Here is a 23,888-nt window from a genome sequence, read left to right on the forward strand (position 1 = left end):
TTATAAAAATCTACAAAGTAATGTGGTATAAAATATAAAAACACTTAAGTATTACCCTTCAGTTTTAGTGTTAAATTATTTAATTTTCATACCAGTGAAGCATGGAAGAGGGAACAAACAGGTTTGGTTTTGGCTTCCCTCTCAGATGTAATTAACTGTGTCAGTTAACTACTGATAATTTATTTCAGAAATAGGCTGACAGATGCCACTGCCTCTCCTTCCTGTTGTACTGCAAACCTCAGCTAAGCTAACAAGCTGATGCTATTTGATAAACTGCTAATTTTTAGTTAATTTGGACGAATTTTCCAATTTGCAACAATATTTGTTTAGCAGTATTGCTATGAATGTTTAAGGATGTCCTGTGCTTACTGTGTTATTTACTCTACAATTTTTTTTTGTATGATCAGATGACACAGTTATTTATATCTGTATGCAGAACTGCAACAGTTGTTTCCTGCACTGCTGGACTCATCAGACACTGCCTCTTGGCTGCCCATCTGGTAAAGTACAACACAGTGCACTGTAATTTTTGGCAAGCCAGAGTGAATCCAGATACTGATCCTCAACGTGCATGTTCAGAGCCCATTTGCCTTTGAGGCCTGTCTCTACCTGTGTCTGAAAATAGTGTAATTGCATCATCATCCTATTTCTTAAACAGGGCAAAACCAGTTTAGTTTTGAAAGGGAAGAGAATGAAACTGCTGATCCTTCTATGAGTGCTGCTCACACTGTTCAATTCAGAGGGCCAGCAGATGCTGATGCACTAGATATTCCTATTTGTTTCATGCCGCTGGTTGTGTTTTCTTTGTATTTATCCTCCTGTCCATAGGTTGATGAAAAAACTGTGGGAGAGCCTGGTTGGCTTTATGGGAGTTTTCAAGGACACTTTGGCTGGTTTCCATGCAACTATGTTGAAAAATTACCAGAAGAAGAAAAATCTTTATCTCCTAAGAAGGCCTTACTTCCTCCTACAGTATCTTTATCTACTACCTCAGCAGAGTGAGTTTTTATTTTTATGTTTAAAATTGCTTCTTCTAAATTTAGCCAACACATAATGTGCTGGAGTTGCATTTGTTGTTTGTTTTAAAAATATAAATGCAGAAGACTTATTGAAGAACCTAATTGAAAGTCTTAGCTTGGAAATTTTAAGTATTTGATAGTTTTCTTCACATTATATAGAATCTCTGTTATTCTGCTTGAGGTATTTTTTAAAAGAAAATTGTAATGTGCTAAGTATGCCTGTATTCAATTTTGCAGAGCACTTTCTCCAAGTAAATCTGCAGAAGAATCTGATTACCAAAACATACCTTTTTCTGGCCTGAATGTTAATACAGCATGGCAACAGAAATCAGCTTTTACTTGCACTGTGTCCCCTGGATCTGTTTCACCCATTCATGGACAGGTATACTGTGTGAGACAGAAAACCTTAGTGTATTTTAGATTCATATTCATTAAACTGATTTAAAAGGCAAAACAAAACAGAGTTTTTCTAATATTGGGTGCACTGAACAGGATAGAGGATAAAAAAGATAGACTGAATGCTCTATTAGTGTGGACTGACGTAATTCTGTATGTTTCCACATTGGGCACCAATAAAAAATGTGGGGGGTTGAAATTACCCCACAACTAATTTGGAGAAACTACCCCCCAAAATATATTGCCAGACTAGCTCAGTTTGGGATGGAAGCAAATAAAGCTATATTTACAAGCAAACTAAAATCTAATGAAATGCAATGAATATGTACAAAATATACAATATATGTTATATATACACACACACACACACAATTTATAAAGAACACTCAGACCCACTCAGAAACTCCTCAGACCTCCCTGGATCCATCCAGGGGGACCATTAACTCCTCCCCCACTCCCTCCCTCCTTCCCTACCTCACACAGTAGTCAAAACAGATACTGTGGCAAGACCATAGAAGAGAGAGAGAAGTTGCAAGCAGAAGCGACAGAAGAAAAGAGAACTGTTTATGTCCCTACTCTACATCCCCATTAGCAAGCCAGTGAATTATATAGACCTTAACATTATTTTTATTTTGTATACAATGGTAATTTTTTAATTATTTTTTTTTTTTTACTTTCAGTCTTTGCAGTCAGGGACTAGGCTAAAGTTCCCCCTTCAAACAGTAAGAACACTGAACAATAAGACTGTTGCAGTGTGCTTGGTAGTTCTAGAATGATTTTCACTTGCAATTAATCACAGAATATATTTTTAAAAATACAAACCATAATTGAAAGATTGTTTCTCTGTCATTTAAAAAAAAATTAAAAATCCAACTATCTCTTAGGAATGAAGTTGCTTGGACTTCAATAAAAGATACATCAATGTTTGTTTGTTTATAACACTTGCACCAGTCATGGGTAATGTGGTCAGTCAACATCCTCTGCTTGTGTTCTAACAGGGACAGCCTGTCGAGAACTTAAAAGCACAAGCACTTTGCTCTTGGTCTGCAAAAAAAGATAACCACTTGAATTTTTCAAAAAATGATATCATTACTGTCCTGGAGCAGCAGGAAAACTGGTGGTTTGGAGAGGTACATGGAGGAAAGGGTTGGTTTCCAAAATCATATGTCAAGCTCTTACCCTGGGAGTGAAACGAAGAAAGAGGAGTAAGTGCAACATTTATTTTTCTTTCATTCAGCAGTTTACAAAAAGAGATGATTTAGAGTACTTGCAGTGCTTTAAAGTGCAGAATATAAATATAATTTACAATTTCTACCATGCCATTTTAGGCTTTTATTATTTAATTCTGACAAGCCAAGTAATGTTGGGTTCACTATTGTGTAAATAGGGACTTTCGAGGCTGAGTGCTGTGAAAAATCAGTGGTGTCTGATTATTCATCTGGTGCCAGGCTTAGTTTTGGCTCATTACCAAGTTGGCTTTGTTGCAGAATAGTTGAGTTCTGCCTCAGGGTGCCAATTTCAAAGTGACCTACAAATAAGCATAAGCTTCTAAGGCACATCTTGCAGAAATAATGTGTTTTTCTTTACTCAGAGAGATCATTATTTCTATTCTAATGCTGCACAATAGCTATTCAGGTAATGATTCAAAGCTTGGTTACTGCTGGGATGGCATCACTACTGTGTGTAAATTGTTCTTTTCAGGTGTTCTGTATGTTCTCTAGAATGAAATTATTTACACAAAAGCTTTAATTTGTACTTCTTTTGGATAGCATAATTTGTGAACATACCTTCTCATCTTTTATCACATTACTTTGTTTTAAGTGGGGTGCTCTTGGATGCCATTCATATCTTAAATAATACCTGTCACTGTTTGATAGTCAGGAAAACCTTTGCAATTAATTCACAGGCAATACCAATTTTGAGATAACCAAATATTGAGCTTCATCTCATCCTGATAAAGAGATTTGTTCTTGATCAGCCTTTTAGTTACTCAGCGGGTTTTCTTCTTCTTTTTTTATCCCTTTCTACAGACCAGAAGCTATTTATGCAGCGGTAAACAAAAAACCTAATACACAGTCTTATGCAGCAGGAGAGGGTAAGAAAATATGAAATGTCCTACTTAATCATGCAGTGTGTTTCTGCTTCATGACATGTGAATAAGCTTAAATGTATGAAGAGTGCAAATGTTGAACTGCTGTTTTGAGAGTTCTAAAACAGGAACTTGAATAAAACTTATAACTAATTTGGGTTGAGCATAGGCCTGGGTTTTGTTTTTCTTTTTACTACTTTTGTTCAAGCATTAATTTCTTTCTGAAAGCTTAAATATGTCTCATATTCATAAGCTGAGTTCTCCTCCTGCTGTTTTCGATTGTGCCATACTGTAGAGACATAGAAGGGATTTTAAGTCTCCTGAGTGTGGATCATTCCCTTTGAATCAGTAGGGAGTAAAGAGAACAAATATTACTGGAGAATACCACCAAGCTGTGTGGTGCAGCAGACATGCTGGAGGGAAGGGAGGCCATCCAGAGGGACCTTGACAGGCTGGAGAGGTGGGCACAAGCCAACCTCATGAAGTTCAATAAGAGCAAGTGCAGGGTCCTGCATCTGGGTCGAGGCAATCCCAGGCACAAATACAGGCTGGGCAGTGACTGGCTGGAAAGTAGCCCTGAGGAGAGAGACTTGGGGGTACTGGTGGACAAAAAGCTCAACATGAGCTCTCAGTGTGCACTTGCAGCCCGCAAAGCCAATCAGATCCTGGGCTGCATCAGGAGAAGTGTGGCTAGCAGGTCGAGGGAGGTGATCCTCCCGCTCTACTCAGCCCTGGTGAGACCCCACCTGGAGTACTGTGTCCAGTTCTGGAGCCCCTATTACAAGAGGGATGTGGAGGTGCTGGAACGTGTCCAGAGAAGGGCCACAAGGATGATCAGAGGGCTGGAGCACCTCTCCTATGAGGGCAGACTGAAGGAGTTGGGGCTGTTCAGTCTGCAGAAGAGAAGGCTCCGAGGTGACCTAATTGTGGCCTTCCAGTATCTGAAGGGGGCCTACAGGAAGGCTGGGGAAGGACTTCTCAAGATCTCAGGTAGTGATAGGACTAGGGGGAATGGAATGAAGCTGGAGGTGGGGAGATTCAGGCTAGATGTGAGGAGGAGGTTCTTCACCATGAGAGTGGTGAAACCCTGGAATGGGTTGTCCAGGGAGGTGGTCGAGGCCCCGTCCCTGGGGGTGTTTAAGAGCAGGCTGGATGAGGCTCTGTCCAGCCTGATCTAGTGTGGGGTGTCCCTGCCCATGGCAGGGGGGTTGGAACTAGATGATCCTTGTGGTCCCTTCCAACCCTGAATGAAACTATGAAACTATGAAAAAAAAAAGTGTGGGAAGCACTTTCAAAGCACTTTCATCTAGTGCAGTTCCATGCTTCCCCAATTGTATTCTAATTCCACTTGTTTTTTGGGTTTGCTGTATTAGTGAGATAAAAATGGTTTTAATTGGGTTTAGGTGTGGAATTTCCATGCTTTGTGTAAAACATGGAGGTAAAGTGGAATACTTAATTCAAGGAATGAGTTTTCAAGCTGTGGTCTACAGGCCTCTGCTGATCTGTAGGATGATCATAGGATAGTAGCTCTCCCTGTGCCAAATTAATCTGTCTATACAAAGTTGTGTTCCTGTAATTCAGAGCTGTAAGCATGAGGTGAGATGTGATTACAATCAAGCAAGTAAATGTGTGAAGACACAATCCATGTTATGAACACACTGATATCAAAGATATCTGTACTTGCATCTGATGTATTTTTATCCTCCTATCTGAAACTGTTGTCTCTTTTGTCTCCTCTTTGCACAGAGTATGTTGCCCTATATTCGTATTCAAGCTCTGAGCCTGGTGACTTGACTTTCATAGAAAGTGAAGAAATCCTAGTGACTCAGAAGGAAGGAGAATGGTGGACCGGGAGCATTGATGGCAGAACTGGAATCTTCCCTTCCAATTATGTCAGACCAAAGGATCAAGAAGTGAGTTCATATACTGAGAATTAAGGCATGATGCTTTCTCTCAAATTTATTATATTCCTAGTATTGATATCTAGCTTTTAGACAGTGATTTTAAGCAGAGGTTGAAGTGCTTGGCAGAAAAGCCCAGGTAGTTTGAGTGCTACATAAGTGTTCTAGCCACAGTATCACACTGTCTCTTTCTCTGTACAGGATGGTATTTTGTTAAATATGGGCTCAGACTTAAAATCTTCATGTGTTTTTATGTCCATGTGCTTAAAGTTGGTGTAAACTCTCTCATTTATTGCACATTAAAAGATGATTGTTGTGTCTTTGTAGGCTTCTAGTAATGCTGGCAAAACTGGAACAATAAATAAGAAACCAGGTAAGTGTGTGATAACTGTTTTAACATTCAGGGCTGTTTCTTAAGTGGCTATAAGCATTTCATTTCATAGTAATGTTTTAATGGTGGCTAATGTACTTAGCTGCGGGATGCATACCAGGATGTTTCTGTGGATCTAGCTTTTATTGTGATGAAAAAATGACAAATTCAATTAATGTATTATCTTTTCAGAAATTGCTCAGGTTACTACTGCCTATGTTGCATCAGGAACTGAACAGCTTAGTCTTGCTCCAGGACAGCTAATACTGATTCTGAAGAAAAACACTAGTGGATGGTGGCAAGGAGAGTTGCAGGTAATAATTGAAAGAGAAATAATTGTGACTTCATGAATTGGAAGGAGGTGATACTGGATTCAGTTTAACAAAACCTACCTAACTATGGTGTTCTGGAAGCTGGCTAGAAAGTTATTTTCATCTAGTTATAAACTATTTTGGGGAAAAAAATAACTAAACCTTGGGTTGCTTCAGTTTTTTTGTTTGTTTATTTAGGTGTGTTTGGTTTGGGTTGGGTTTTTGGTTGGTTGGCTTTGGGCAGTGTTGGGGTTTTGTTTGTTTTGATTTATTTCTTTAGCACAGAAAATAGTAATCAATGAACTTGTGCATGGGAGAGGTACATTGACAGCTAATACCTTGGTTAGGATGTAATTGGTAAAGCATTGAATTATAAAATTATTCTAATGAAAGCATAGGAATTTTTGGAAGTTGTAGTTGGAAGCTAGTTTCTTGTGAAGATTGCTGTCAACACTTTTCTCCTTTCCCCAACAAATGATGACTTTTTAGTCCCAGGGATTGAGGGTACTGTTACATGAGATGCTTCTTAAATTGTAGTTGGTATCTTGACTTTTGGAACCCTATTCCCACAGTAGACTTCATCCTGGAAACCAATGCAAAATTTTTTTTCACAGATTCCATTGGGTCTTTGTTACCCTGTCGTAGGGTTGAGGGAAAGGCCAGGCCCTTCCCCCCCACACACTGTGAGTAGAGGGAAAGAAAGTTGAAAAGGGAAAAAAAAAAACCGCACAGCCGGATTAGCAAAGGAGTGTGTGCTGTATATTTACAAAGCAGTTTAGGGAAACGCCGGGAAATATATATACAGAATTTACAGTATTTACAATATATACAGAAATATACAACAAAGTAACACAGAAATGAGAGTTCCCTCCTCTACTGAGGGGGGGTTCCCCACCTCTGCTCCCCCTTCTCTCCCCCTTTCCCCAGAGAGGGTTAGAAAGAGAGAAAATTAATTAAAAGCGGTTATGTGTTAGAATGTTAGACAGTGTCTTATCTGCTCCAAGGTCAAGCCTGGCCGAAAGCCCAGAAAAACTGCGAGCTGCAAAGGAGAAAGCAAAGTGCAGGAATGCCCAGGATTCTCTACTGCACTCCCAGTTCAAAAGGTGCTTCCCCCCAATCTACCAATGAAATTAGTTTAGATCCGTCTTTCGTTTACAAACATCCGACCACAATATTCCCTTTCTTAAGGGGACAGCCTCAAACGGTCACATACCCTTTAACTGAATTTTACCTGAATTTGTGTTGTTAGCCTGAATTTAAACATGTTCCTCCCAATACTTGATGATATTTCCAATACTGGCACTGAACAGCAAAATAGAAAGTTCTTTCTTCTTAATATTGCTTAAAAGGCCTTTCACAATCTGTTCTTCAGCTGCACACACTCTGTTTACAGTGAGTACTTGTGTTAACACCTTTCTTCCCTCTCCAACATTAAAAAAGAGCTGATCTAACTATTCAGCATCTGTTTTTAACAACAGCCAGCTTTACAGATGCAGGAGAGGTCGGTGTGAGCAAGTTGGGAAACTGCTGCACTGAATTTCCATGAATTCACAGCAGTGGAAAATACACTCGTGTGCAAAAAATAAAGGAAACATTGAATAGTTTGTATTTTATGAAAAGTAGGACTGGTGTTGCTTCAAGAATAATTAAAAAAAAAGAAAAATAAGAGACACTAAGACATATAACTGTCAGTTCTTCTAGTTTTAATTGCTTTTGATGTTATAATAGAGCTCAGTCTGCAGTTACTGCATTCTGAAGTCTATGCTCACTTTTAATTTTCTGTGCATTTCAGAGCATATTTGCACAGATAGTCTTTTCCTGTGGAACTAAAAAAAGCAAAGATGTAAAATTGAGGTAATTCTTTTCAAGCTGTCATGCTGTACTGGGTAGGAAGTGATTATCAAATACTTGGGTCACTATTTTCAAACATAGCTTATGGTGATTGTTAACTCTGTGCTGGGTATCTCATTACAGACTCATGATGCATAAGTGGAATATTTGTAGAACATTCAACACTACAATTAAATTGTGCAATGGAATAATTAGCTGCTCTTGAAAACCTTGGTTTAATACATTTGCCAGAAGATACTAGGGTACAGCTTTATTTGAACTGGGCTTTTTTTTTTTTAATGCTTTAGGTTATTTCCTTTTGAGATCTGTTTAGTATTTAGTTGCTGTTTGGAAGCCTGATGTTTTTGTCTTTTTTTGGCAAAATTATGTGACGTGTTTGTTGCATTTTTTCCAACCTGTAGACTATTTGGTTTCTTAGTTGTATAATAACTACTTTAAACATTTACAGGCAAGAGGGAAAAAGAGACAGAAAGGATGGTTCCCTGCCAGCCATGTGAAATTACTGGGTCCAAGCAGTGAAAGAACCACATCTGCTGCTCCCTCAGGTGAAGAAAAATGAGTTCATACTTCATTTAGGGTATTTTATGTAACTGACTCAGTTGTTCAGATATTCTTCTGAATTACATAACTAGCATAATAATTATCTGATTGTGGTGTTCCTGTGGGAGGTAAAGTCCTTGCCAGAATCTGGGTCTTCTGACAGACTGTCCCAAGAAAGGTAAAATTTCAAAACAGTTCTTTATAGGGGTCCCTGCCTAGCACAACAGAAAGTCTCAGTCATGCAAGGATGTTTAAATCCACAAATCTGTGAAGATCAGCAGCCCATCTTCTATGGCACGAGCTTTTGAGTTTTGCCAAATGTACTAATCAGCCACACAATTCTCATTTGGAACCCCTTTGTATCGAAATGCTACCCAAAAATGCAGGGAAAACTTAGTAGTCTTTGGAATTTCATGCACTACTCCTTAAAAGGAGGAAGACTAAGCAGCAAATTTCCATTAGATTTTTCCATTAATATGGCCAGGTACAAATTAGATTATTTCAAAGAAAAGGAGCCTTTTTTTGGTTCTTTATGCTGAAATTGTACTATTTTCCATACCTAGGATTTGTTTATACAACAGCTTCTGTGATATTACTGAGCAAAATGTAGTACTTCACAGTTAGCTAAAGCACATTTCCTCTGCCTTAGCCCTGTTTTTCTCACAAGTATAATTTATAAAATGATCAAACTCTCTTTTCTTTTCAGTGGAAGACATAGAGGGATACTTTATTATATTGTATTCTCAAACACTGGAATAGGGTCCCCAGGGAAGTGGTTGAATCCCCATTCCTCAAGGTGTTTAAAAGACAGAGATGTGGTGCTGAGGGACATGGTTTAGCACCATACTTGGTAGAGTTACATAATGGTTGGACTTGATGATCTTAATGGTCTTCTCCAACTGAAATGATACTGTGATTCTATGCTTCTATCAAATGTAAATAAAGCTTACTGCCTGCCCCAGTTAAAAACAAAAAAGCAAACAAAAACAACAGGACAGTTCCACATCAAGATAAAATCATGTGACATTTTTTCTTATGTAGGAGTCTATGTGAAGTTATTGTCTTTTTCCTGTGGTTACATAATACAGTCAAACCCAGTCTCAATACTTGTGTAACAGTGTTCTGCTTTGCTTTTCCTTTATAGTGTGTCAGGTGATAGCCATGTATAATTGCATGGCAAACAATGAAGATGAGCTCAGTTTTGCCAAAGGACAGCTTATTAATGTACTGAACAAGGATGATGCTGACTGGTGGCAAGGAGAAATCAGTGGTGTGACAGGTCTCTTCCCCTCAAACTATGTGAAGCTGACCACAGATTCTGATCCAAGTCAACAGTGTAAGCAACTTTTTTTCTTTATCAATTAGTTTTATTAATTTCCAAGGTGCATTGATATTCTTCTGCTTTGTGTTAGTTTGGTGTTCCAGGAATCAGCTGGATTTATTAGTACATTAAACACCCTTTCTTTAACTATAGTGCTAAGTATTTTAAATACTTTTCTATTTAATCTACAAACAGTGAGCATGTTATCAGCCAGCCAGTGTGTACTAGTTGGAGTGCTAGGGTGAGCTAGAATACTAGATTTGGTAGTTGTTCCCCTTCCACTAAAAATGCTAATGTTTGGTAACTGCTGCTGCCTGGGACTCAGCCCAGGCACATGGCGCTCAGTTATAGAAGTTTGTCAGGTTTTATAAAATACGAAGTGTCTGCTGTAACCCTCATTAACAGAAGATTAAATCATTTACCAGTTAAGTAAAAATAACCATAGAAAGGATAGGAAAAAGATTCTAGAATTAGCAAGTGAAACTGTCCTGTGGTAAATGGGCATGTCCTGGTTCCTAGCAGTCCAGGCCTCATCTGGTTCTGAGAAACAAGATACATATCAAAACACATGCTGAAAAGTATCAGGAGCAGGTGGAGAACTGAATGCTGGGATATATGCCTACCTGACAGTGGAACAGCGCATTTTTTTTGCACATAAACATAGCAAAGGTGCCTGGTGTCTCCCCTGACACACATACCTTGTTGTATTTGGGCCTTCCCCTCAGAGAAAACTTCCACCATTTTTGCTCCCTCAACTTCGCATCCTGAGGCCCTGTGATTAAACCAACTTTTATATTAACCCGTGGCATCAGTAGATCTGGGAATGTACCTTAATGTCAGAGTTGTTTCTTTGACATAACAAGTCTTGGCCTTTTACTTGCTCTTTTTTTCTCTAGGAATCATTTGTAGTTTTCTCAGGACAAAGACACGTATCCAGAGGTCTGGTTGAGGTTCACTCTTAAGAGCCTATAGCCAGTGTGTAGGACCAGTTTGCACTGAGTTATTTGATCAGCATAGTTGTGTTCTGTCGTGGGTTTGAGAGGAAGGCCTAGCCTCCCCCCCACAAAGAGAAAAAGCAATAAAAACCACAGCTAGCCACAGCCGGAGAAGCAAAGGGAATGCTATATTTACAAGCAATTTTTAGGGAATGCAGGATATATATACACAATTTACAGTATTTACAATATATACACAGAAATATACAGCAAAGTAAAAAAACAATAATGCAGGAACGAAATTCCCCGCCCTTCTGGAGGACGGTTCCCCCCCTGTACCCCCTTCTCTCCCCTTTTTCCCCAAAGAGGGTTAGAAAGAGAGAAAAAGAGCAATTGTTAAAAAAAGCAGTTATAAATTAAAGCAAACTGTTAGTAGGCCACGCTTATCTGTCCAAGGTCAGTCTGGCAGAGAGCCTAGAAGCGAACGAGCTGCAAAAAGGGAGGAGGGAAGAGTGAACTGAGGAAAGTCTCAGTCGCACTCAAAACTTAAAGCTGCATTCTACCAATCTACCAATGAAATTCGTTTAGACCTGTCTTTTCTTTACAAAACATCCAGCCACAGTGCCCCACCACTGTCCCTTTCTTAAAGGCACAGCCTCAAACGGCCACAGTCCACCCCTTCTAAACAATTTCATTGGCTGTTCATACTGTCCATCCAATCCAAGACAATATTCACAGTTCATAAGTAAAGTTCATAGTCCATTCCGGCTATGCTCAGATATAGATGATTCAAAAGTCCAAGAAAATCAGGAAATGAGAAAAATGGAAAACAGTTTATCTCTTCACAGATGAAGCGAAGAAAAGGGAAACAGGGATTCTCACAGTATCACAGTATCACAGTATCACTTAGGTTGGAAAGGACCTCGAGGATCATCGAGTCCAACCTGACACCGCAGACCCCATGACTAGACCATGGCACCAAGTGCCACGTCCAATCTCCCCTTGAACGTCTCCAGGGTCGATGACTCAACCACCTCCCTGGGCAACCCATTCCAATGCCGAATGACTCGCTCGGTGAAGAACTTCCTCCTCACCTCGAGTCTGAACCTCCCCTGGCGCAGCTTGAGACTGTGTCCCCTCGTTCTGGTGCTGGTTGCCTGGGAGAAGAGGCCAACTCCCTCCTGGCTACAACCACCCTTCAGGTAGTTGTAGAGGGCAATAAGGTCACCCCTGAGCCTCCTCTTCTCCAGGCTAAACAATCCCAGCTCCCTCAGCCTCTCCTCATAGGGCTTGTGTTCAAGGCCTCTCACCAGCCTTGTTGCCCTTCTCTGGACACGCTCAAGTGTCTCAATGTCCTTCTTAAACTGAGGAGCCCAGAACTGGACACAGTACTCAAGGTGCGGCCTAACCAGAGCAGAGTACAGGGGCACTATGACCTCCCTGCTCCTGCTGGCCACACTATTCCTAATGCAGGCCAGAATGCTATTGGCCCTCCTGGCCACCTGAGCACACTGCTGGCTCATATTCAGGTGGCTGTCGATCAGCACACCCAGGTCCCTCTCTGTTTGGGAGCTCTCCAGCCACTCCGACCCCAGCCTATACCTCTGCATGGGATTGCCATAGCCAAAGTGCAGCACTCGGCACTTGGACTTGTTGAAAGCCATCCCATTGGACTCTGCCCATCTTTCCAGTCGGTCGAGGTCCCTCTGCAGAGCCTTTCTACCCTCTAATTGACTAACATCTGCCCCTAACTTTGTGTCATCTGCAAACTTGCTGATGACTGACTCTACCCCTTCATCCAGATCATCAACGAATATGTTGAAGAGGACAGGGCCCAGCACTGATCCCTGGGGGACACCACTGGTGACTGGCCTCCAGCTGGATGCGGCACCGTTCACGACCACTCTCTGGGCCCGGCCCTCCAGCCAGTTCCTAACCCAGCACAGAGTGTAGTGGTCCAATCCACAGGCTGACAGCTTAGTCAGCAGTTTGCTGTGGGGGACGGTGTCAAAGGCCTTGCTGAAGTCTAGGTAGACCACATCCACAGGCCTCCCCACATCCACCAGGCGGGTCACCTGATCATAGAAAGAGATCAGGTTGGAGAGGCAGGATCTGCCCTTCCTGAATCCATGTTGGCTGGACCTGAGCCCTTGGCCATCCTTCAGGTGCGCAGTTATTGCTGCCAGGATAATCTGCTCCATCACTTTCCCTGGCACTGAGGTCAGGCTGACTGGCCTGTAGTTTCCAGGTTCCTCCATCCGACCCTTCTTGTGGATGGGGACCACGTTGGCCAGTTTCCAGTCATCTGGGACCTCACCAGTGAGCCAGGACTGGAGGAAAATGATGGAGAGTGGCCTAGCTAGCACATCCGCCAGCTCTCTCAGCACCCTAGGATGGATCCCATCTGGTCCCATGGACTTGTGGATATCCAAGTGGCTCAGCAGGTCCCGAACTAACTCCTCATGGATTTCCAGGGTATTACTCTGCTCCCCGACCCCAACGCCCAGCTCCGGAGACCACTCGTCCTGAACTCCTGCCTTGCTGTTAAACATTGAGGTAAAGAAGGTGTTCAGGACCTCAGCTTTATCCTCATCCTCAGTAACTGTGTTCCCCTCCAGGTCCACTAGGGAGTTCAGGTTCTTCCTGCCCTTCTTCTTATTGTTAATATATTTATAAAAATGTTTTTTATTGTCTTTGACTGAGGTGGCCAGCTTCAGTTCCAGCTGGGCCTTAGCCTCCCTAATTTTATTCCTACATAATCTAACAGCTTCCTTGAACATACCTCGAGAAGCCTTCCCCTCCTTCCAAAGGTGATACAGCCTCCTCTTCCCCCTTAAATCCTCCAGGAGCTGCTTGCTCATCCAGGCTGGTCGCCTTCCCCGCCGGCTTGCCTTCCGGCACATGGGAACCGCCAATTCCTGTGCCTTCAAGAGCTCCTGTTTGAAGTAGGTCCAACCCTCCTGAACCCCTTGGTTCATGAGGGCTGGTACCCAGGGGACTTTGCAGACAAGTTTTTTAAATAGGCTGAAGTTCACCCTTCGGAAGTCCAAGGTGGAGGTTCTGTTGGTGCTCCTCCCAATCTCCCTGCATATTGAAAACTTCACTATCTCGTGGTCACTGCACCCTAGGCAGCCTCCCACGATCACATCTCCCACCAGCCCTTCCCTATTGCAGAACAGCAGGTCAAGCAGAGCCTGTCCCCTGGTAGGCTCGCTTAACAGCTGTGTCAGGAAGCAGTCCTCCATTCGCTCCAGGAATCTTCTGGACTGCCTCCTCCCTGCTGAATTAAGTTCCCAGCAGATATCTGGGAGGTTGAAGTCACCAACAAGGACAAGATCAGATGATCTTGAGACAGCCTCCAGTTGCTTGTAGAACAACTCATCAGCCGCCTCATCCTGGTTGGGTGGTCTGTAACAGATTCCAATCAGGATGTCAGACTTGTTAGGTTGTTCTCTGATTTTGACCCACAGGCTCTCAACTACCTCATCTTCCACCACAAGTTGTGTGGCAGAGATTGACTCTCTAATATACAGAGCCACCCCTCCTCCTCTTCTCCCTCGCCTGTCCCTCCTAAAGAGCCTGTAACCCCCCATTGTAGCACTCCAATCGTGGGTGCTGTCCCACCAAGTTTCTGAGATGGCGACTACATCATAGTCGCCCTGATGGATTAGGACCTCCAACTCCTCTTGCTTGTTGCCCAGGCTGCGTGCATTGGTGTACATGCATCGCAGCTGGGTTCCTGACTTCTCAACTGACCCTACCTTGCGCCCTACTCTTACCTCTGCAGAGGGACTGATTGCCTCACCCACCCCCTTCAGACCTAGTTTAAAGCCCTCCTAATGAGCCCTGCCAACTCCAGTGCCAGGACTCTTTTACCCCTTCTAGATAGATGCACCCCATCAGGACCCAGCAGGTCAGGTGCAGTGAAAGTTGCCCCGTGGTCATAGAACCCAAAGTTCTGCCGCTGGCACCATCCCCTGAGCCAATTGTTGATGGTGTGGGTTCTCCCATTCCTCTCAGTGTACACCCCTGACACTGAAGGAATTGAGCAGAACACCACTTGAGCTCCTGCCCCATCAATCAATTGTCCAAGGGCCCTGAATTCCTTCTTAATTGTCCTAGTGCCCTTCCTGTCAATCTCATCACTCCCAGCCTGTATTACCATCAGAGGGTAATAGTCAGTGGGCTGGATTAATTCAGGGAATCTCTTCGCAATGTCCCTAACCCCTGCCCCTGGTAGGGAGCAGACCTCCCTGTGGGATGGGTCGGGACGACATATGGGTCCCTCAGTACCCCCCAGGAGAGAGTCCCCAACAACTATAACCCTTCTCCCTTTCTTTGTGGAGCTAGTCGTTATAGCCGGTGGGGACCGCTTGGGCTTAGGCTTCCCCCCAGAGCCGGCCGTTACAGCTGGTGGGGTCCGCTTGGCCTTAGGCTCCCCTCTGGATGGCTGCTCTTCAGCCTCAGCCCTCTCATCCTTACTGCCCTCAGCCTGCAGGGCCTCATACTTATTATGCAAGGGCAGAGGAGGAGGAGGAGAGGGTCGGGGTGGATTTCTCTTGCCACCCCTGGCAGGGACCCGTATCCATCCCTCTCTGCCTCCAGAAACCCTTCCCTCAGCAGGGGAGATCTGCAGAGCCTTCTCCTGCAAGTCTAACTCCCTTTCACTTTCCCTTATGGTCCTTAGCCTAGCTACCTCCTCCTTCAGCTCGGCCACTTCATCCTTCAGCTCTGCCACCATGCTGAGGAGAAAATTCACCTGCTCACACCGGACACAGCTGTCCTCTCCCTCCCCCTCTATTCCAAGTGCCAGGCTGAAGCACTCTCTGCAGCTGACAGCCTGGACTCCAGCATGTTGGTGAAACAGCTCTGTCTGGGCAGACGCTGCTTTTTTACCCTTCGTCCGAGTGACTCAAGGTCTCTTAGGTCTCAAGATCTCAAGGTCTCAAGGTCTCTTAGTTGACTCAGGGCTCTCAGGGTTCGTGCACCGTAGATTCCTCGTAGATTCTTCCTTTAGACGCGATGTAGCTGTACAACAGTCTGAAATTAAACTCTTTCAGCTAAAGTTAAATTTCTTTGTGGAATACACTGAATTTCACCATTCTCTTGCATTACCCAATAAGTGTGACCCGGACCTTCAGCTGAAACCACCCCTCGGACAGGTTTAGCCTCTCCTGAGGGTGAAAATACCCAAACAGTTTTACCTAACAGATTCTTTTCTCTAACAACAGGAACTCTATCACCTTCTACTTTCTGTAGCAGATCTGAATGTGCAGGTCCAGCTCGGTTCACTGACCCTCTACTATTTACCAGCCAGGTTGCTTGTGCTAAATGTTTTTCCCAGTTTTTCAAAGATCCACCCCCCATGGCTTTAAGAGTGGTCTTCAACAAACCGTTGTAGCGTTCAATCTTCCCTGAAGCTGGTGCATAGTAGGGAATATGGAATATCCACTCAATGCTGTGCTCTTTTGCCCAGTTCTTTACAAGGTTGTTCTTGAAATGAGTTCCATTGTCTGACTCAATCCTCTCTGGAGTTCCGTGTCTCCACAGGATCTGTCTCTCCAGACCGAGAATGGTGTTGCGTGCAGTTGCATGTGGAACTGGATAAGTTTCCAACCATCCACTGTTTGCCTCTACCATAGTAAGCACGTATTGCTTACCAGAACGAGAACGTGGTAGAGTGATGTAGTCAATCTGCCAAGCTTCACCATACTTGTACTTGGACCATCTGTCACCATACCACAAGGGCTTAAGTCGTTTTGCCTGCTTAATAGCAGCACAAATGTCACAGTCATGGATGACTTGTGTGATAGCATCCATGGAAATGTCAATGCATCTGTCACAAGCCCATTGGTATGTTGCATCTCTGCCTTGATGTCCTGATGAATCATGAGCCCACCGAGCTAAGAATATCTCACCTCGGTGTTTCCAGTCGAGATCAAGATTAGAGTCCGTGTCTACTTGAGAAACTCTTGCAGCTAGATCTGCCTGATGGTTGTGTTGCTGTTCCTCAGTAGCTTTGCTCTTAGGAATGTGTTGCAGTTTGAGCTGGGTGCCCTCCTGCAATGTTTACTTCCTTTGTCCAGAAGTCCAGCCCAGAGGGGTGGACACAGGAAGTTAGGTAGTATTTCCTACCAGAATTCTTTGCACCCACTATAAGATCCAGTGCGGAGTCTAGCACGCTCTGTTTTCTTCCTCCTCCATCAGCCTGTAACTGGGGGAGATGTCTCCTGGCTTTGGGCCTGGCTAGGCCCAAGGCCATGGGGGGATGGGCAGTCTCAGATCCGGCCAGCTCAGACTAGCCTAGCAGTGGGAGGGGGAAGAAGGAGCCCTGGGGGTCTTGGGTGTACCCTCAGGAGGGGATGGGATCTCTCTGGCTCTGTTTTGGGATCTTTCTTTCACAGTATCAGTATCACTTAGGTTGGAAAGGACCTCGAGGATCATCGAGTCCAACCTATCAACACAGACCCCATGACTAGACCATGGCACCAAGTTCCACGTCCAATCTCCCCTTGAACGCCTCCAGGGTCGATGACTCAACCACCTCCCTGGGCAACCCGTTCACTTGTCAATGCGCTTTTTGGCTTTCTGTAAAAGTTCACTGCTTTCTATTTAAACTTCCCATCATTTTTGCAATCCGTTTGTCTGAGTGTTTATTGTTGCCAGTGGTGGGGAAGGGGGCTGCCTCAACCCAGCACAGAACGTGAGCACCGATGTGTCTCACCTTCACTGGAATTCTCTCGATTCAATCAGCAATGTCCTGCCACAGGTCGGCTGCCCAAATGGGTTTTCCTTTCCTCTGCCAACCACTCTTCTTCCAGTTCTTTAGCCAACCCCATAGAGCATTGGCTACCATCCATGAGTCGGTGTAGAGATAAAGCTTTGGCCATCTCTCACGTTCAGCCACATCGAGAGCTAGCTGGACAGCTTTTACCTCTGCAAACTGACTGGATTCTCCTTCTCCATCCTTTGCCTCTGCAACTCGGCGTGTTGGACTCCACACTGCAGACTTCCACCTTTGCTTGTTTCCAACAAGACGACAGGAACCGTCTGTGAACAAAGCATATTTCTTTTCATCATCCAAAAGGTCATTGCAAGGAGGAGCTTCCTTAGCATGAGTTACTCTCTCCTCTGGAGGTTTAGCACAGTTGGTACCTTCAGGCCAACTTGAGATCACCTCCACTAGACCAGGTCTTTCGAGATTTCCCATTCGAGCTCTCTGTGTTATCAGAGCCATCCACTTAGACCATGTTGAGTCTGTGGCATGATGTGGTGTGGAGCCTTTGCCTTTGAACATCCAATTCAAAACTGGTAATCAGGGAGCTAAGAGAAGTTGTGATCCAGTTACAATTACTTCAGAAGATGCTTTTACTCCTTCATAGGCAGCTAGAATCTCTTTCTCTGTTGGAGTATAATTTGCCTCTGAACCTCTGTAACCTCGCCTCCACAAACCAAGAGGTCGTCCACGTGTCTCACCTGGAGCTTTTTGCCACAAGCACCAGGTTGGACCATTGTCACTTGCAGCCATGTACAAAATGTTCTTTATGTCTGGACCATCTCAGACAGGTCCCAGACCCATTGCTTGAACTACCTCTTGCTTTATCTGGTCAAAGGCTGCTTGTTGTTCAGGTCCCCAGTGGAAATGGTTTCTCTTTCGAGTGACATCATACAGAGGTTTCACAATCTGACTGTATCCAGGAATGTGCAGTCTCCAAAATCCCACTATCCCCAAGAAACGTAGGGTCTCTTGCTTGTTTGTGGGATTTGCCATGGTAGAGACTCTATTTACCACATCCACTGGAATGTGTCTGCGTCCATCCTGCCACCGCACTCCCAGAAACTGAATTTCTGTGGTAGGTCCTTTCACCTTGTCTCGCTTGATGGCAAAACCTGCATCCAGAAGAATGTCAATGATTTTGTTACCTTTCTCGAAGACTTCCTCAGCAGTTTCGCCCCAGACGATGATATCATCGTTGAACTGGATGTGTTCTGGAGCACCGCCTTTCACCAGAGCATCGTGGATCACTGCATGACAGATGCTTGAGCTGTGGATCCAGCCCATTGGCAATCTGTTGAAAGTGTACTGGATTCCTCTCCAGGTGAAAGCAAACTGAGGCCTGCATTCCTCTGCTATGGGAATAGAGAAAAATGCATTAGCAATGTCTATGGTAGCATACCATTTGGCTTCTTTGGATTCCAGCTCATACTGTAGTTCCATTATGTCTGGTACTGCTGCACTCATAGGTGGTGTTACTTCATTCAGTGCTCGGTACTCCACTGTCAGACGCCAGTCTCCATTCTGCTTTTGCACAGGCCACACTGGACTGTTGATAGGTGAATGAGTTTTGCTGACGACTTTCTGACTCTCTTTTGAGGGTTGAAGGGGAAGGCTGCGAAAGCCTTCTTCCCCCCCCCCCCCCCGTAAGTAAAGGGAAGAAAATTGAACGGAAAAAAAAAAATGCACAGCCGGATTAGCAATGGAATGTGCTGTATTTACAAAGCAGTTTAGGGAACGCAGGGAAATATATACAGAATTTACAGTATTTACAATATATACAGAAATATACAACAAAATAACACAGAAATGAGATTTCCCTCGTCTGCTGAGGAGGGTTCCCCACCCCTGTACCCCCTTCTCTCCCCCTTTTCCCCAGAGAGGGTTAGAAAGAGAGAAAAAGGAATAATTGTTAATTAAAAGCAGTTAGGCAGTTATGTGTTAGAAAAGGCCTTATCTTTTGCCAAGGTCAGTCTGGCCGAAAGCCCAGAAAGCTGCGAGTTGCCGCAAGGAAGAAAAGAAGTGCAGGACTGCCCAGAATAATCTGCTTTACTCCAAGTTCAAAGGTGCTTTCTACCAATCTACCAATGAAATTAGTTTAGATCTGTCTTTTGTTTATAAACATTCAACCACAATGTCCCCTTTCTTAAAGGGACAGCCTCAAATGGTCACACGCTCCAATTGACGAATCAGATTCTGAATGGGCAACAAAGAGTCACGGTTGGTTCTGTATTGTCTGTGATGCACAGTCTGAGAAGCAACCGGCAATTTAATGTCCTGTATCTTGTGTTGTCCCACAACTGCAGATTCATCAGAAAGCTCAGGTCTGACAGATAGCTTCAGTTTTTGTCCATCAAGTTCTACTGAAGCTACTCCAAAAGCCCATTTGTAACCTCTAGGGTCTTTGAAACGCCCTTCTCTCAGAAAATCAATTCCCAAAATACAAGGTGCGTCAGGTCCGGTCACAACTGTATGCTTCCTCCATTGTTTACCACCTTACTTAACTCTTGAGATCCACCAGTGACTCCCAAAATAGTTATAGACTCCGATCCCTGATAATTTGATGGTATTATGGTGCACTGAGCTTCTGTGTCAACCAAGGCCCTGTACTTCCGAAATTGTGAAGTGCCAGGCCACTGGATGTACACATCCCAATAGATTCTATTATCTCTGTTATCCCTCTCCTCCCCCTGGCGGGAGCCAGGGCACCCCTAGTTATGGGGAACATGCCCACATGTGCATTGAGCACAGTGTGCAGTGTTAGAACTTCTGCTGGGTTGAGGCAGCCCCCTTCCCCACCCCTGGCAACAATAAACACTCAGACAAACAGATTGCAAAAGTGATGGAAAAGTTTAAATAGAAAGCAGTGAACTTTTACAGAAAAGCCAAAGCACAGTGATAAAGAAATATCCCAAAGCAGACCCAGAGAGATCCCATCCCCACCTGAGGGTACACCCGAGACCCCCAGGGCTCCTTCTTCCCCCTCCCACTGCTAGGCTAGTCTCAGCTGGCCAGATCTGAGACTGCCCATCCCCCCGTGGCCTTGGGCCTAGCCAGGCCCAAAGCCAGGAGACATCTCCCCCAGTTACAGGCTGATGGAGGAGGAAGAAAAGAGAGCGTGCTAGACTCCGCACTGGATCTTATAGTGGTGCAAAGAATTGTGGTAGGAAATACTACATAATTTCCTGTGTCCACCCCTCTGGGCTGGACTTCTGGACACAGGAAGTAAACATTGCAGGGGGGCACCCAGCTCAAACTGTAACAGAACTGGAGCCACTGTTGGAGCTACTAGAGTTGTTCTGGGGAACTGTGGAAGTAACAGCTACACTTCTGGTATTGCTACCTCAGGTTCTGCCACTTTGCAGTTCCCTCTGTCTCCTGAAAAGATTAGAAGTTGGTTGGCCATCCCAGCGGTTCATGTTCTCACCAAACTGATCACGCAGAGTTATCCAAATAGTCCTACCTGACTGATTTGGTGGCCTGTTTTGATTTGATCTGTTTTGGAATGACCTCCTTGGAGGATGTCTATTCCTCACAGATGAAACCTGTATCTACCTTGAGGAAGAATTAGAATTACCTTTCTGTGCCAATTGGTATATAGAATTTTTAAATTCATCATTCAGCTCTTTCATGCAATTCTCAATTTTTCCAGACAGAGTTTCAATGGCTGAAACCAAAGAAACACGTGTCATGCTATACTCCAATTGTCTCATTTGATCACTGAATTGGCCAACCGTAGGAGGAGCTCCACCATAATTTCTTGCCACAATCCTGCTTGCCAGAATGTTTGCATAATTAGAAGGAGCAAGTTTGATGAGCTTTTTAGCAAGACCTGTTCCTACAGGATTTTCATCAGGATTCAGAGTTTCATGTTCACCATAGAGTATCTCTGTAACAGCAAATTCTCTCAGGAGCTTAATTCCCTCATCTATGGTAGTCCACTGTGGCTCAGTCGGTAGAGCATGAGACTCTCAATCTCAGGGTCATGGGTTCAAGCCACATGTTGCTACAGAAGGCTTCACAAACCCAGTAATGAATGTACAGCTTGGATTGGAAAGCTTTTTATGGCACCTGGGTAAAATGCACTATTCTCCAAGTTTGCTTTTTAGCCAGATTCCATCTGTGTTCACATTTTTGGTAACACATTGGTGTTACCATATTGAATTGTATGATTTTTTTGAGATGTCTCTGGCCTACATGGCTGTGATGTCAGCAGCTTCAGAATTTAGAGGGAACTTAACATTCTTTTGTTTAGACATAGCTGCATTATTATAATTGGCCTTGGAAAGTTTTTTTTGTTTTGTTTATAAACTCAGTTTTGAAGAAATACTGTAGACTAAATCCAGGCAGGCTATGGAAGTAAGAATCTGGCTGGTTATTAAAACTGTCTGAATTTTCAAAAATGATAGAGATAATGAGCTTATCACACCAGGTGTGTTGCCATTTAGAGTGACACGACTGAATCTGGTAAGAGCAAGGTAACCACACATACTGCTACTTTTCAACAAAAGCAGCTCTAAGGCCAAGTTGTAATTGGAGACTTCCAATGTGATGCGGAAGTTTTTCATCCTGACTTGTTGGTAGATTGGTAGACTTTTTCTCAGATTTTGATGGAGTAAGAGTATCTCCATCTACATCAAACTATGACTGCATGAACAGAACTCTCCTTTGAAAGTAAGTTGACAAAGGCCAGTCAGGTGAGCAGATGTGCACCAGGTCATCCATACTTGTTTAACTTTTGTTTAAGAAACAATCTGTTTGTTCTGAAGCAGATCTGCTGGCACTTGCTTAATGAAATCCACCCTTTGGTGAATGAAGAGGAGGTTGAATTGTTGTTAAAAGAAATTCTCTTGGGTATTTCAAATAAGCTAACTTGTATGTCAGTTTTGTGCTGGGATTTGCCACTCTTGTGATATTAAAACATCCACTTTTGGAAACCTCAGGAAAAATCCTTCTTAAAGTCCAGAGCCTGCTCAAAACAAGCATGGCCTTTTTGCTCAAGTGCAGCACTGTGCAGATACCATTACATGGTTGTAAGGTGTGAAGTCTGGGTCAGGAAGGTGTCGGCAGTAAGCTAGTTCTGTACCATCCTTCTGTATCCAGAGAAAGATTTAAATATGTACTGATTGAACTTTCAAACTTTCTTGGATGTCCTTAAAATATTTTTTGCCCTTATTTAGATGCAGTAATCTTGAGAAATCACTAGGGAATTGTCCCATTATAGAGATGTTGATGTGGCCCTCTAGGAACCAGCTTAGAGATATGACAGAATATAATTGAAGAAATTTGGTTTTATTTTAAAGAGCTTTTAATGCACTATAATGTTGCTGTTGGAGAATAGCAGTTTCTTCTTTTGGCCCTTCTAGATGGTCAAATGTAATGGTCAAATGAAAGGGAGCGAGTACACTTGGTTTACTCAAATAGGTTTATGGCTTAGGAAAATTATGCTTTTCCCTCACATTTCAACTCTTATTATTCAGACCACCTTTGTATCTGGAGTCTTCTCTGGGAATTGCTAGTTACTGGTGAACTTCCCCAGCGAGATGTTTCTTTACCCAGGCTGCCGAAATAACTTTTCTGACCAGAGTAAGCTGTGCTGCAATAGGGTATCTGCAAGGGAGGTGTGGTGAAGGCATATTATGCCCAAATATTGAATCTTGTCCCAGCATGTGGACAAGTTCCCCCTCCTCCAGGAGGAAGACAAAAGCCAAGGCATTAGCCAGGCCAGCATGCACCCAGCGCATGCAGTGCTCGTGCAAATACCAAGTATGGGCATAATTCTAGCTTCATGCTTTCTACAGGCTGAAGCCAGTTGTTTATGAGAGTGCCCATTGGTTGAACCCAGCCTCGAGGAATCTATAAGTATCACCCCAGTTGGTAAACAAGTTGCCCCCTCTTTTACTTTGTCTCTGTGCTTGCTGGAGAGAACAACTCTCGAGCCATAGCCTCTGCCATTGAGCTTATTGTTGTTAGCTTCTGTTATACATGCATGCATACTGAAAGCCTCTGCATCGTGAGAAGCAATCGTGAGGATCATCTCCACAGAGGGGGGACCTTCGCTGAGCCCGAGAAGCCCAGCGTCGCTACAGCCAGTCGTACCGACCAGGAGAGCCCACCGTACCACCGGAGGACTGGACCAACCCCCGAGGGTAAGATCTGCCCAGTTTCTGGGGAGAAAGGACTTGATCGAGACCGAGTCCACATATGCCTAGCCCCGCCGTAGCGGGAGAGGAGCCGCCACGTGTGCCGCTCTGAGCCCTGTGAACCTCAGGGAAGACTAAAGCACTGTTCGTGCCTATACTACACCAAACCCGGCACCACTCCGAGTGTCCCACTATTCTTTTAAGCTCAGTAAATGAGAATCTGCCGCTTAACGCAGC

At 43.9% G+C, this 23,888-nt stretch overlaps 1 protein-coding gene across 1 annotated transcript in view; it reads left to right on the forward strand.

Moving 5' to 3' along the window:
• Window positions 1-23,888, forward strand: part of ITSN2 (intersectin 2) — a 103,772-nt gene that overhangs the window by 43,413 nt on the left and 36,471 nt on the right. Inside the window, 10 exon segments of the mRNA XM_068143121.1 lie at window positions 829-998; window positions 1,257-1,401; window positions 2,414-2,593; window positions 2,595-2,620; window positions 3,446-3,510; window positions 5,251-5,417; window positions 5,733-5,778; window positions 5,968-6,089; window positions 8,386-8,482; window positions 9,622-9,813. Of these exon segments, the coding sequence (XP_067999222.1) occupies window positions 829-998; window positions 1,257-1,401; window positions 2,414-2,593; window positions 2,595-2,620; window positions 3,446-3,510; window positions 5,251-5,417; window positions 5,733-5,778; window positions 5,968-6,089; window positions 8,386-8,482; window positions 9,622-9,813 (1,210 nt within the window).

The sequence above is a fragment of the Melanerpes formicivorus genome, unplaced genomic scaffold (genome assembly GCF_026170545.1).
Source record: "Melanerpes formicivorus ecotype bairdi unplaced genomic scaffold, bMelFor1.0.p_v2 SCAF_9, whole genome shotgun sequence".
Taxonomy (NCBI): Eukaryota; Metazoa; Chordata; class Aves; order Piciformes; family Picidae; genus Melanerpes; species Melanerpes formicivorus.